At 38.6% G+C, this 15330-nt stretch overlaps 1 protein-coding gene across 1 annotated transcript in view; it reads right to left on the bottom strand.

Annotated features, from left to right (window-relative positions):
- Positions 1 to 15330, bottom strand: part of adam19a (ADAM metallopeptidase domain 19a) — a 178130-nt gene that overhangs the window by 142409 nt on the left and 20391 nt on the right. The window contains exon 2 of the mRNA XM_026333492.1: positions 7989 to 8062. Coding sequence (XP_026189277.1) covers positions 7989 to 8062 — 74 coding nt within the window. The remainder of the gene's footprint in view (positions 1 to 7988; positions 8063 to 15330) is intronic.

The following is a 15330-nucleotide window of genomic DNA, read 5'->3' as shown; positions in this document are numbered from 1 at the left end:
CGATCCGGTATGGAAGTCATATTTGTGATTCGCATGTTTGATTTGGCTTAAATTTTACGTCGGATGCCCTTCCTGATACAACCTCTGGATTTACGGACTTGGGACTGGCACATGAAGACACTGAATTGTGCCCCCCTGTGGTTGCATTAGGCCACACATCAACTCTAAAGGGTTAATAAAGACAAATCGCCAAGTTATATAAGAAGTTGTATATAGTGCATTCATGAGAAACCTGGATATTTATTTATATTGTTGAAACTAAAAAATTGTTAGTTGGCTTCAGTCAAGTTATTTTAAACCTGATATTTCTTACACCAGATTCAATATTTCTGTCAGTGTGGGGAGGTATGTAAAAAATTAATTGCAAACACTTTATTTTAGGGGTCCCTGTACATTTCAGAGGAATTCATATTTTTGCACATTTTCAAGTGTTAAGTGTTTTAACATACAAAGGTCTTGACACTAAGCAACAATTCAGATCTATTACTCCAAGCTCAAACCCAAATCATAACACAGCAGTAGGAAGATGAGCCTAGAAGGAATACAGATAGCAGCTTATTGCTGACTTTGCTTAATACTTACAAAGCTGAAAAGCGGGGGAGCATACAAATGCCATATGCAGACAAAAGAGAAAAAGAGAAAGAAAAAGCAACCGTGGCAACTGTGTTGCACAGCTCCTTCCTGTCAGCAATGGACCAGGACAATGTGATGAACAGTAGTCACAACAAGCAAAAATGTCATTTGGTTCCATCTATATATTAATATTAGCCTAATTTTGTTTTCACTTTCAATGTCTGCTCATTGAAAGGATCAAACCATGTAATTCCATGTAAAGACAAGCTCTGTGGCTGTGAAGTGAACTTGACAAGAGAATCTGATAAAAAGAAAAGACTTCAGACTTGAAAACAGATCATAATTTAACATCTTATAAAGTCGCTTAACCCTCAGGGGTTGACGAAGGCACCGGTGCGTTTTGTGGCATCTTCTGATAACGCCAAAACAAAATTAAATTACTCGGTTTTGATCGCACAGATAAGAGCAATATATCATTCGAGGGTCTAGTTTTATTTCTATACACTCATAATAACAACAAAACACTGTGCTTTTGTAAAATAAAGAAAGCAGGCAGGGTGCGCTCTCTGTCTTCTCTGTCTCTGTCACCTGTCTTCATATGTAAATAAAACAACCTGAATCTCAGCGCATACTTGCCTCAAAGACGTGAGAAATATATGCATAGAAAGCTTGAAATGTCTTCGTTTAAATGAAACAATTCAAGTCGAAAATAAATAATCTCTCTTTATGTAATCCGTATGAAAGTAAGGAGCGGCACGGTTTCTCCTTCTCACCTCATTATGGCTAATGTGATCCCACCTCGCACGGAGCACACTGTTCATATGGAAATAATCTGAGGTGAGCTAGGTAATTATGTGCACGCCCCCCGAGAAATGGCATAAAATGTCAAGAATATTATAGAATTTACTCACTTCTTCTGCACATTTGGATGATGACACACTGTGCGGTTGAAGAAGTGATTCGTACGGTTCCGGACAGCAACAAAGAGTGTACTTTGTCCTCAGAGAAAAAAACACTACGTTTGCATCTGCATTGCATTGCATTGATTGAAACGCTCATTATGCAGATCATTATGCAAGTCTTGGTCTTCTCAGGTAAATCAAATGATCATTCATGATCAGGCACGCCTCCTTGCATATGTTTTTTCTACTAAAAAAGTGTGAGAAAATTTAAATCAGTGAATTGGTTTCTGTGAATGAGTGAACAAGATGATGTTCACATCGTTTTGAAGCAAACACTAGGCTGCAAGATCCAGTTCTCAAAACTCTTGTGAACCAATGTTCTGTATGTGTTTTATGGCCTTATTTGGAACTTGACATATTTCTCTTACATACATTTATCAGATTTCTGTCAAATTTGGTATATGTGATGTCAACATGTTACAGGGGTCAAATTGCGAGGATTTTTTTTTTATATAATGCACTATGATGAATTTAGATATCTCGCCAAATAAAGAGGAAATGTGTCATAAATTCATCATGCATTGCTTGATAAGCATCAGACTGCACTGGTTATTGAGAATAATGACTATGATGATATACACATAAGCAAAATGGCAGACTGACGTAGTGCTTAGTGACTAGCAATTAGTGCTTCCTGTGTCTAAAGGTTGTGAAATTTCTCCCATTCTCATTAGTTCTGTACATTTGATGGAGAGTGCAATATTAGATGGTGACATATCAGGGCTTGTGGCACCGGAGGTGCCTGGGCCCATCAATGCCGCTTGCAGCTGTTCTGTCATGTTATTCTTTATCTCAAAATAGAAATTACATACAGAAATGATTTTTTAAAACATACATATTCAAAATGCATGTGCTTTCCCTTTTGAAATGTGAATCAGAATTTGCTTCATGTAGGTCAGTTGAACAACTTCCTGAACAAATATAGCCTAGACATCAATAGACAACGAGAACACAGTGTTAAAGAAATGTTTCCTGAAACAAATATTAAACATGCATAAATTCACACATCCAAACATTCCCAAACTCTGACAGCTCCATCCAGACTTTGGTCTTTAGGTGACCTTAGATCTTTTCTTAAATGTGCCTTTACTCTGAAGACTCATTTGACAACTCAGTGTGCCTTAAAACGTCACCTACAAATGCCTCAACAAAAGAAATACCAGGCAAAACTGTGAAAACAAATTCAAGAAAAACATGTTTGAGGCAGTTATGTAAAATCTATGGAAAAAAAATGTTCAGTTGTGTTTTAAAAACAACTAGAAAAAGCTTAATATTTCTGATAGGCTAAGCCTAATAGATCGTATACTGTATATTTAGTTTGTCAATAGACTATATCTTATATCCTATATCAATATGGGGCAGGCAAGGCCAGGGAAATAAAATAAAAACTACATGATTGGTGGCATATTTCAACCATGAACTAATCAATACTAACTCAGTTGTCTAATGGAAGCCTTGAGTTTAAATTGAGTCAAAGGAAACAGTTTCTTTCTTGGATATTAATTTGTTATATTTTAATAGGCAGCTTTCTAAAACAATATCAGTTGAATCCTAGTGAGTAGCATCATTGTGACTGTGTTATGGGTGTGCAAATGTTCCTGTGCATAACGGCTACTGTAGATAACTCTGCGCCTCACAGCATCTGCACCAGGTGTGGATCCATGTGTGCACTCTCTAATCTTGCTGGGGAGAATGTCACTGCCATCTCTAGCACACTCATGAGGTAAGAGATACCAATAGTCTAATCTTCAGGGAAACAGAAAGTAGAGATGCAGGGTAGAACTCTGAGAGAACTAAGAGACAAAAAACAAGACACAAAAGCGAGTCTTGACAAACTCCCTTGACAAATACTTGAAGGCCACAACAGTCTACAAAAGATAGAGACAGACGATGTGTAAGAAAACAACAACAAAAGCTGAAGGTGTAACTGAAAGTAAATTCTGCCATAACAGATGTCAATTTAATGACTCACACATTTTTAGGGATTTTTATGTGCATGCCCCAGATAAATAGCATGAAACATCAACCTTCATCATAGAATTCACTCACTTTTTCTGTGCATTTGAATGATGGCATGCTACACAGGTGAAGAAGCACTTCGTATGGTTCTGAACAGCGACGAAGAGTTCACTTTGTCCTCAGAGGAAAAACGCAACTTAGATGACTAACATTTGCATCTGCATTGCACGGCATTTAATTCAGTGAATTGGTTTCTGTGAATGAGTGAACAAGATGACTTTCACATCATTTTGAAGCAAACACTAGGCTGCAAGATCCAGTTCTCCAAAGTCTTGTGAACCAATGTTCTGTATGTGTTTTATGGTCTTATATCAATGACTTAAAAATTGTAGTTTTTCACTAACCATGTATAAACGCTGTTTTCTCAAAAACACAATCATGTAAACATCCTGTTCACATATTATTGTAGCCCAGTTTGTGCTGATTACAGTGTTATCAGACTTTAGCCATTAATATGTTTACAAGCAACTGAAAAAAGCACAAATGTCAGGGCATGTCAAAACCTGTCCAGGGCCCCAAAGCACCCTTAGATCCCAGATGGTTAAAACGTTCTCCACTCAGTCATTTTTATGTGAATGCCAACTAAGTGTAACGCCACAAATGCCTTTGATGAAAGCCTGAGTGAGCGCCATTAGTCCCATTTGTATATTGCACTAAAATAACCAGCACACAGAAGAAACAGATCTCCTAGAGATCACACTAGAAGGTGTGATGGCTTTCACTTCATCTTTGACCAACTATAAACATTTTTGCCTTTGGACATGGTTGGGTGATAACGTTGTACAAGCTAATTTCTCTTAAACACTAAACCATTTAACCTCTACATCCCCTAGGAAAGGCGCAATCTGGTGACCTGTAAGAATAAAAAGCAAAACTGTTTCTATCTTGCCTTATATATATGGGCAACCAAGTGGACAGAAAGAAGGACAGTATGTTGTTGTGTAGGTAAAGGAAAGATCTTAGAAACGTGTTACTGGCCTCCTTTAATTCTCAGCATTGCTTTCTAATCCCATTGATCTGTCCAGTACTGACAATAACCCTTCTGATGTGCTCTAACCCCGGTACTGGCACTGGCCAGTGGAACATCACCATCCACATGTTAGGATGCTTGTTAGCACAGAACCCTGTTATGCAGATGAATGCATGGGTCTGAATCATTATCAATCATTATCTGTAGTTATGTTCCTCTGCAGGGCTCCACTTCCCCATTATTACAAGCATTAAGATGCACAAGAGGCTGCCAGATGCCTCCGGTGATCACCGTCAATTACATGGTGCCTGTCAAGGGAACTAGACTGAGCCTGTCGGTGAAGCGTCAACAGTAAGAGGAGCATAAACGGACTTCACTACGACCTTGTCTACTGTAATGAAAATTATACAGTCTTACTCAATACATATCTCACTACTATAAAATGTATTTTAAGCACCTATTTTATACATTAAGGTATTTCCCTTGATCTTAGTTTATTTAGAATAAAAGTCAGGATGAAAGAGAAGTTGAAAGCAGAATGAAGTTGTTTTATATCTTCTTTTCCTGTTGAACAGAGGCGCTGGATAAGATGATGCTTCAAGCTTTGACCAACAATATTTATTTTCCTCTGACCCTCTCCAAACCCACCCCAACTGCCACTCTCTTGCCAAGGCAACCGTCAAACCAAGCAGGGACATCTGTACAGCAAGGCTCTGAGCCATGTTTTCATGCTTTGCTGGACAACACCAGCCAACTCCATGTCAACAGTAACGGCAATCACTGACACAAGTTGTCAGTGGCTCAGCCCTGGACATGAGCTGCTCATCCACAGTTACTAATCTGTGCATTTGCTACAAAGGCTTCTGTTTGAACAATTGGGGAGGGAAGGTGTAACTGCTTCACTTTCACTTAACAGTTTATTCTTCCAAACTAGCAATTTTAAACCAGTAATCACATAGCATCCCTTATGTTTCCTTAACCTTGTGCCTTGCAATTCACTGCACTGTACAGAATAAGCTATCAGCCATTTATTTACAGTGGTGCTACATCAGACACCTTATTTGCAAGTGAGACAGCTGCTAAAGTTGTTGCTATAATGTAGGAGGGCTCACTCTATCCCATAAGACTGTATAGCTTACAGTTCATTTTTTTTATTTTACTTTACAATTATTTAGTTGGTAGCACATGTATTGCATATTATATGTATATGATATTATTGTATATTATATTATATGACACACTCTTGACCAATATTTTGATTCTTAGAATTCACTTTCTATAACAATTTATTTCAGTCAGTAGTCAGTTAATACTGTTTAGTCAGTACTGCCCATTGGCTAATAAGTCAGATCAAGCTCTGGGGTCTAAGGGTGTTTTTTGGGCCCTGGACAAGTTTTGACATGCCCTGACATTTGTGCTTTTTTCAGTTGCTTGTAAATATATTAATGACTAAAGTCTGATAACACTGTAATCAGCACAAACTGGGCTACAATAATATGTAAGCAGCATGTTTACATAATTGTGTTTTTGAGAAAACAGTGTTTATGCATGGTTAGTGAAAAACTACAATTTTTAAGTCACTGAAATGAACATTGGTTCAAAAGACATTTGAGAAATGCATCTTGTAGTGTAAAGTGTTTGCTTCACAATGATGTGAAAGTCATCTTGTTCACTCATTCATAGAAAACAATACACCAATTTAAATGTTCTAAGACACTTTTTATTTAGAAAAGACATATGCAGGAATGTGTGTCTGATCATGAATAATCATGTGATTTACCTGAAAAGACAAAGACCTGAGCTGCACAATGAGCCTTGCAGTCAGGAATGTGGCTGAGAGGTAATTACTACAATGCAATGCAGATGCAAATGTCGTCTTCTGAGTCACGTTTTTCCTCTGAGGACAAAGTAAACTCTTCATTGCTGTCTGGAACATACAAAGCGCTTCTTCACCCATGGAGCGTGGGATAACTTCACCTGGACAACTGAGAATCTTCACAGACTTATGCAATGTCATGAGTTGTCATGAGTGCTGCTTTTCTGTTTCCTAAAGCTCTCACATTCCACATTCACCACAACAGCTATCAGACATGTCTTAGCTGTTGTGTGCTCCTTATGAGGATTGCACTACACTTCCATATGAAGCATCTACACCTTGCTACCGTAACTCTACCATTCCCTTGTGCTGCTGCACTCCACCTGATACGGCACTTTGTACAGACAGTTTTACAAACTAAGTCTTCCATTGTCCATGTCCTGTTGTTAATCTTTCTGGAATATGCTGTGCTAAGTTAACCTTGCCTGTTCTTTTGACTACTGGTGAGTTAGAAAAACTACTGAAGAAAGGGCAAGCTGAATTATGTCCACATCCAACACTTCTGTAATTTTGCGATCAAATCAGTTCCTCTCATCACTTATACAGCAGCAATGGAAGGTAAGACACCAAGGTCTCAGAGAAAAAAGGTTAATCTCTATGGACTTCAAACATTAATATACAGTATATTGGGACAAATATGCTGTCAGAGGTAAAATTAACAGGCAGCTTATGTGTGTTTATGCAGCAGCTGATGGAAAATCCAGTGGACCATAAATCATCCAAACAATTACAATTACACCTGTTCTTCTCCTTGTCTGCACATTTAAAAATGCATTATTGCTTATATGCTTTATATGTAATGTGGTAGCGCTACAATGAAAAACTACATGGCATACAATATTTATACACATAATATTTAAAGTGGAAGTTTGAATTTTAATAAAAATGTCCTGACAGAGCTGATGGAGCGCAGGACTCACACTTACAGTGGCATCCCACTGGCTAATCAGAATAAGCTACCATTTGGTGCCAGGAAAACAGCAGGCAGAGAAGCAATATATATATATATATATATATATATATATATATACATACAGTGGGTACGGAAAGTATTCAGACCCCTTTAAATTTTTCACTCTTTGTGTCATTGCAGCCATTTGCCAAAATCAAAAAAGTTCATTTTATTTCTCATTAATGTACACTCAGCACCCCATCTTGACAGAAAAAAACAGAAATGCAGAAATTTTTGCAATGACACAAAGAGTGAAAAATTTAAAGGGGTCTGAATACTTTCCGTACCCACTATATATATATATATATATATATATATATATATATGTACTTGCACTTGAGGAAAACTGCATAAAAACTATGTTGGCACTTTTACCAACATTAAACCTGCAGCAAAATCCAGCCTTGTATGCTGCTGAGTTTGTACTATACTTTAATCCTGTTTGATGTGATGAGGACTGTAGGGTCTTGGGTCCACCAACAGACTGTAGACTCTAGTTACCAGCCAGATAGATTGGCTTAATAAAAAGTTAAACGGGTAGCCAAAGGCAAAGCAAGTGTAGAGTTCAGTTTTTTATGTTGTGAGGTCAGTGTCAGTGGAACAAACAGTCAGAAATAGGGTGATGAGATGTCAGACCTGTGCACCAGTGTCCCTCCTGGTCCGGCTTTGAGAAAGCCACTCTGCTGTCACTGTTCTTCCTCTTCTCAGCCCTGGTAGACACAAAGCAGGAGTCAGATTAATAGGATGCATGACAGTTTAAAGCAGACTACAAGAAGACTAACATTACATGTGGTGCAGGTCAACACAGATGGGAAACTTAACAGTTTAGTGTCTTATGTCATTGTTAAACATAAGCAAACTGGGTCAGATTTAATGTCTGTGTTAGGAAAACTTTAGAGTTTCAGTGCAGAAATATTTCATGAGTGAAGCAGCTATCCAGACCATCATTTAGTAACCACACTGATAAAAAGATAAGAAGTATCAGGATATGCAGGAGCTTGACTGAAACACCAAAGGATTTACTGCTTTCTTAAATCACATATAATTGTAAAATTAATATTTGTAAGTGTCTGAACAAAGCATCGCTTTGGGCTTTGGAACTTTTGATCAACTATGAACTATTTCTCGAGTGAACAATGTATTGAAGAAATTTCAGCCAATAATAATATTATAATAATGAAAAGCATTGTGACAAAAAAGAAAAGCAAAGAGGAAATGTAGTTTCAAAGACTAAGGACCTCAAATACTGCAACTGTCAAAACCAACACATGACATTTTCATACTTTCCTCATATGTTTTTAAACATCACTAAGAGTAATACTGTATCTTAATCATTAAACAACACTGAATTGTAATCAGTAATTTACTGATAGGTTTGATGGAGATCTTTACTTTTAGCTGCTGCTTGACCCTAGGTACTTAAAATCCTCCACCTTCTTCACCTCTACTCCCTGCAACCTCACCGTTCTACTTGAGTCCCTCTCATTTCCACATATGTACTCTGTTTTACTGCCGCTAACCTTCATTCCTCTCCTTTCCAGAGCAAACCTTCACCTCTCTAGATTTTCCTCCACCTGCTCCCTACTCTCACTACAGATGACAATGTCATCTGCAAACATTATGGTCCACGGACCTGTCTAAGCTCATCTGTCAGCCTGTCCATCACCACAGCAAACAAGAAGGGCCTCAAAGCCAATCCTTGGTGCACTCCCACATCTACCTTGAACTCCTCTGTCACCCCTACAGCACACCTCACCACTGTCATACAGCTCTCATACATGTCCTGCACCACTCCAACATACTTCTCTGCCACTCCAGACTTCCTCATGCAAAACCACAGCTCCTCTCTCGGCACACTGTCATACACTTTTTCCAAATCTACAAAGACACAATGCAGCTCCTTCTGGCCTTCTCTGTACTTCTCCATCAGCATTCTCAAAGTTGCATCTGTGGTTCTCTTTCTTGGCATGAAACCATACTGCTGCTCAAAAAAACTCACTTCTGACCTCAGTTTAGCCTCCACTACTCTTTTCCATAACTTCATTGTGACTCATCAGCTTTATTCCTCTGTAGTTTCCACAACTCTGCACGTCTCCCTTGTTCTTAAAAATGGGCACCAGTACACTTCTCCTCCATTCCTCAGACATCCTCTCACTCTCCAAGATCTTGTTAAGTGGCCCAGTCAAAAACTCTACTGCCACCTCTCCTAAACACTTCCATACCTCCACAGGTATATCGTCAGGACCAACTGCCTTTCCACTCTTCATCCTCTTCAACGCCTTCCTCACTTCATACTTACTGATCTTTGCTACTTCCTGCTCTACAACTGTCACATCTTCTACTTTGTGCTCTTTAACATTTTCCTCATTCATTAACTCTTCAAAGTTTCCTTCCATCTTTCCATCACACTTGTGGCACCTGTCAACACATTTCCATCCCTGTCCTTAATCACCAGTCATCTGGAAGAACCTCCTGACCTCCCAGAGCCTGTTTCAGCTCCTCCCTGAAAGCCACACAACACCCTTCCTTTTTCAACTTCCACCACTTGGTCCTCTGCTCTGCCCTTGTCCTCCGGGCCACGACTGATACAGTATGGAAGTCGTATTTGTGATTTACATGTTTGATTTAGATTAAATTTTACGTTGGATGCCCTTCCTGACACAACCCTCCTGCATTTACCTTAAAATGTGTTGTGCTGCTTTGTATCAGCACACATTGTTAACAAGATAACCATGTCAGTAGCTTGTTCAATACTTGCTCGGCTTCCTCTTAATACTGGGTTAAATTAGTTTTGTGTGATCGGTTCTTATTTACATCAGGGCTTTTATTTTCCTGTATCTCCGTCAAACTTATCAATGCAACCATAGGGGGGCACAATCCAGTGTCTTCATGTGCCGGTCCCAAGTTTGGGTTGTGTTTATGGCCACTAGGGTTGGGCGACATAGCTTCAAAATTATACTCTGATTTAAAAAAAAAATGCGATAATGATATTTGTAACAATACAAACAATACAACAAAAAAACACTGAAAAATGTTTTGTTAGTGATTGTAGATTGCAGGCATCAGCATTTATTAGTGCAATCAAAATTAAGGGCATTTTCCATCCTTTTCATATGACCTACTCTCATTGCTGATAAAATACGTAGTTCAGTGAGAGTAGCATGAGTGAAATGTATGCAAAGCACAAAAAAATTATTTGTAGTATTTTCCATGGAAATCTAAGTAAAAGTAGAACATACATAACAGCTATGCATGCTTTCCTTTCTTGCATGCATTTATAGCCTGGTAGCACTTAATAATGGATTTCTTAGATTTTTTTGTAAATTATTTTGCTTTGTTAGAAGTCTGACCTCTTGAGGCTAAACGACTATTGTACTAAATCAACAATCGAGGCTGCCATGTTGCTCTCAATCTCAGACATTGGATTTGGGTTCTTGGGAACATAAATGTGCCATAAATGTCACAATATCACTGATATTGTGAGATGACACTTGAGTGTTACATTATGCACATGTATTTTCATCTGTTTAGAAAACCAAGGGTAAGATTATCTAAAGTATTCTTGAGTATGCTCTACCTTCTTAACATATACATCAGCCCCAGGATTCAAGTTACTGGATGAGAGCAGCTAATTAGAGACAATAACAAAATATGGCATGATAAATGAAAACCTATTATTTTTTTCAGGTTCTGTTTCAGCATTTTTGCAGGCTTGATTTGAGTCAATGTGGTGTGCAGTTCTTTGAAATAATGGCTCCCATTTTCATTTAGCATGGAACTCAACAAGATGACTCGATTAGCTCAGATGAATCATGAGCTCACTTCAAATTGACAAAAACACTTCTCAGGATGTTGAATTTAAAAGACAATGATTCATACACCTTGGCTCGGGCGGACATACTTTCTATAACAGATAACGCTGAGACATCAGTGTTTTATTCTAGCAGGAGGGCAGTGAACAGAACAGAGGGTGTTTTGTACTTTCATTTCAGCTCTGAGGAACATTTAACTCATATCGTTGTGGAGACAGAACCAGACAATATAAGGCTGCAGTGTCATTAAAAAAAGAACTCAGTGAGTAGTATCAAACATAAGCTTTGGGCACATAAGTAATGAACCTGTCTATGTTTATCAAATGAATAACAGAGAAGAGTCTTAAAGCAGGAGTAAGCAGGACACATCTGGGAAATGAATTTACCTTGCCTAAGCTAATGAAGAGAATCAATAACCAGTCAGGGACTACAAACATGGTTATTAACCTGTCAGTATGATGACAGGGGTAGTAGCATGTGCATTGTATGTCTTAATTATTGCTGCCTGGAAGACTACATCTCCAACTACTGGCTGCCACACAGGGTCCTAATCAAGCTGCCCACAGCAGTTAATGAGGAGCCAGAAACAGAAAGATGGGCACAAGCTCCACTCTGTATGGCACTAATGGTATATTTAACAGTGTTAACCCTGGGTACTTTGGAACTATGTCGCTGGGGTCAAAAACATGATGAAAGAATTGATGATGCAGGTGTATCCAGGAATTCATTTTGTATGTCAAAGATGGTGTTCATAAGAGAGAAATTATAACTCATATAAAATAGATAATCAGCATACAAACCTTTTCTAGTACCAATTGTAGAGGTTTATCCAGAATATAAGCTTTCAGACTAATGCCTTCACAGCAAATAACATTATTGCTGACAGTCAGATTTTATTACATTAGCTTACAAGCAATGTCAGATTTTACCAATACTTTATTGGATTATGTAAAGTCAGTTAACGAAAACGCTATTCTCTTTTTAGTTACAGCAAGGCCTTTGACCAGTACTGTACATATAGTGTTAAGTTGTTTAAACTTGGTGAAACTTTTACACTCACACAACACACATGCATAATGTATACTATGCCTACAAAGTCTTCTAACATAGTATTTTATGCTAACTCAGAAGTTGTGTATGAGTCAAATATATATTCATAGTTGACACACTAAAGTGTCATATATGAGAGATGACATTTCCAAATACACAACAGACAACAACAGAATACACAACCAAACCCCCGACTGTATAAGACTGTTTTCTTAGCCATTTACCCTATTAGCTAGTTTCTAAGTGGGCTCAGAGCCACTGAAAAAGTCCATCACACTGCATTAACAATAGTGTCCAACAAGGTAGCATCACAAAGTCACCACAGGCCTCTGTTATGTTCCTTTCACATATGATCCTGCAGTAAAAAGCAATGAACACCCACGGGGCTCTGAAAGGCCCTCATCACTCTCTTTCTGTTTGTACAGTAATCCATTAAGCTCAGTCACTGTCAAGTGTGCTTGCTGTATGTTTCAATCTGCATAGTTAATTAATGTCTCTACAAAGGTTCCATACAGGGAATGCAGCAAGCCGTGGAATCTGCTGCGTTAGGTGCTCAATATCTGAGCAGGAACCCAAAATGAATTCAACTTCGGAAATCAAACACTCATAGCCTCGTTCCTTCAAGGTGGGGAAGATCAAATGCTATAGCCCCCCAAGCAAAGGTCACCATTAATCGCTGATAACACTGAAAGGAATCCATAAAATGTCAGCAGCACTTGGCCCAGAATTGCTACAGACGGGGAGGGGAAAACATTTCTGTGACATTTGAGGATTTCAGCAAAGGAGCAAGCAAAATAATGAGTTGAGCAGAGTAGAATGAAAAGAAGTGGAAGTCCGTGATTACCTGAAATGTGGATCCTGGTTTCTGTATTTTTTTCCCCTCTGGCATGATTTTGCAGATGTTGTCCATAGTATGGCATTCGGGGTTTATTTGCATTGCATCCCTACATCAGCAGTGAACCACACTGAGACATGATAATAGCACACAGCCAGGCCAAACTGAGCTCCTACAATCACCATTCATGCTGTGTCCACACTTAAAGTGACTGCTTCATTTCAAAAGACTAACTACTGCCTCAATACAGAAACCACTACTGCTCATGCACACTGAACAAATCCTACTACTGCTTCACTATATAATCTTTCCACTAGCAAACAATTGCAAGAGTTTTATGTTGAAGCAGCTACAGGAGGTGCTGTCTTAGTCACAGAGATTAGCTTTCACCTTCTCATTCAATAAAAACTGTTCTACGTGTAGATCTATAGGTTTCTGTCCTGCACTTTCTTGTCAGGAAACAAATCAGGAGGGATATAATTACTGCTGTTTTTGTTATTAACTTCACCACCAACCAAATCTTGATAGGACACATATTGGCAGACAGGGATGGGTAAATATCATTAAACACCCTATATGAAAGAAATGACTACAGTTCTAGTATTTTTTTAAATTACAATTCTACATAAGAATTAGAAATTGGTTGAGGCAGCCAGTTCAGGCTCCAGAATTCTTTTATGTTCAACATTTGTAAACGCTGCTGAGCACCAGCACAGCTCCACTCTACTCAAACAATGCAGTCATCCCCCAAGCCCCCACCCATGCATATAGCTCAGGGAACAAGTGGGACCACTTACTCCACTTGAGCTTACGTTGAAAAAGATGGTTATTGCACTGTTCACTTTCAGCAAATAAAAGTACTCTAATGTCAGCTATATAGTATTGATCTGAGCCTGGAAAAAAGAGAGCTACAGCAGCTGCAGCACAACTTTGCTCTCCAATTGTGGTACAAGATACAGTGCATGCTATCTAATCATGGAAATCCCAGTGTCATATCTCATTTAACTTGATTTTTCAGATACAGTCAGGAGAGTAGTGCATGATGTGGACCAGAAAACATTTGCATTCAATTTTCATTCACTGCCAAAATGTACAAATGATACATTGGTTGGAGTCACTGTGATTATGGCATTCTCTCTACAGAAAACATTAAGGCTAGCTAATAGCTTCAGCAGAGACATTATAGGTTGGAGAGGATGAGGCTCTCCATCACACGGCTCCCCCTGAATGATCGACTGTGGCTTGATGAGGCTTTGGGGGGCTTAAGCCTTTGGGGTCTAAGGGTATTTTGGGGCCCTGGACAAGTTTTCACATGCCCTGATATTTGTGCTTTTTTCTGCTGCTTTTAAACATAATAATGGCTAAAGTCTGATAACACTGTAATCAGAACACAAGACTTTTGAGGGGTACACTGTATTCTAATTTATTGATATGCGCCAATATGAAAGAAAATGCCAAAATACATATGGAGGGGTTATTTAGAAATTGGAGTTTGTCCACAAGAGTGCACACAGCACATTGGTTAAATCTACATACACATCAGAAACCACTACTGCTCATGCAAACTGAACAAATCCTACTACTGCTTCACTATATAATCTTTCCACTAGCAAACAATATAGACATATGAGTGTGTGTCACCTTATTAGACTGTGTCAACACACAGGGAGTTTATCATCATGAGCAATGTCCAAAATGTCCCTGGCTTTTAAATCAGATTTGGGATGCTGATGCTAGTAAGCTATATACTAAGACAAACTAAGCTAAGTGTCGTTGATTAGATTGAGATGCGTCTATAGTATAGATCATACTGCTGTGTCTGGATATTTAAACAATTAGTTAAGTCATGCTCTTGTGCCACCCATGTATAAAAATTACAGCACCTCTGTCAAACCAGACACCATAGATGAACCAAACATATCATTTCTGCTGCTGTGTGATGAATGTAAGTGTTTAATCAACCACAAAGAAATGTGCCGACATCAGTCTGGAGTAGATGAACAGTGAAGAAAACGGAAAGAGGCCCCACTTGACATAACACAAACACAATTTCAACCCGAAATCAGCACTAAAAAATGCACTGCACAATCTAATCAGCATAAACCTAGGTTTACTCGTGCCACTGCACAAACTTTGACATGGGGGGCATTTGATGATGGGTATGCTGTGAAAATTAAGGTTTACAGTGTGACAAAAAAATTTAAATCATTTTCTCCAAACCCCATATCTGCATTCCACTTCCAAGACAAAATACCGACCACACCCTCTCCCATACCATGAC

The sequence above is a fragment of the Mastacembelus armatus genome, chromosome 18 (genome assembly GCF_900324485.2).
Source record: "Mastacembelus armatus chromosome 18, fMasArm1.2, whole genome shotgun sequence".
NCBI classification, from domain to species: Eukaryota; Metazoa; Chordata; class Actinopteri; order Synbranchiformes; family Mastacembelidae; genus Mastacembelus; species Mastacembelus armatus.
Note: the sequence above shows the minus strand (reverse complement) of the source record. Positions and strands in the feature narration are given on the sequence as shown.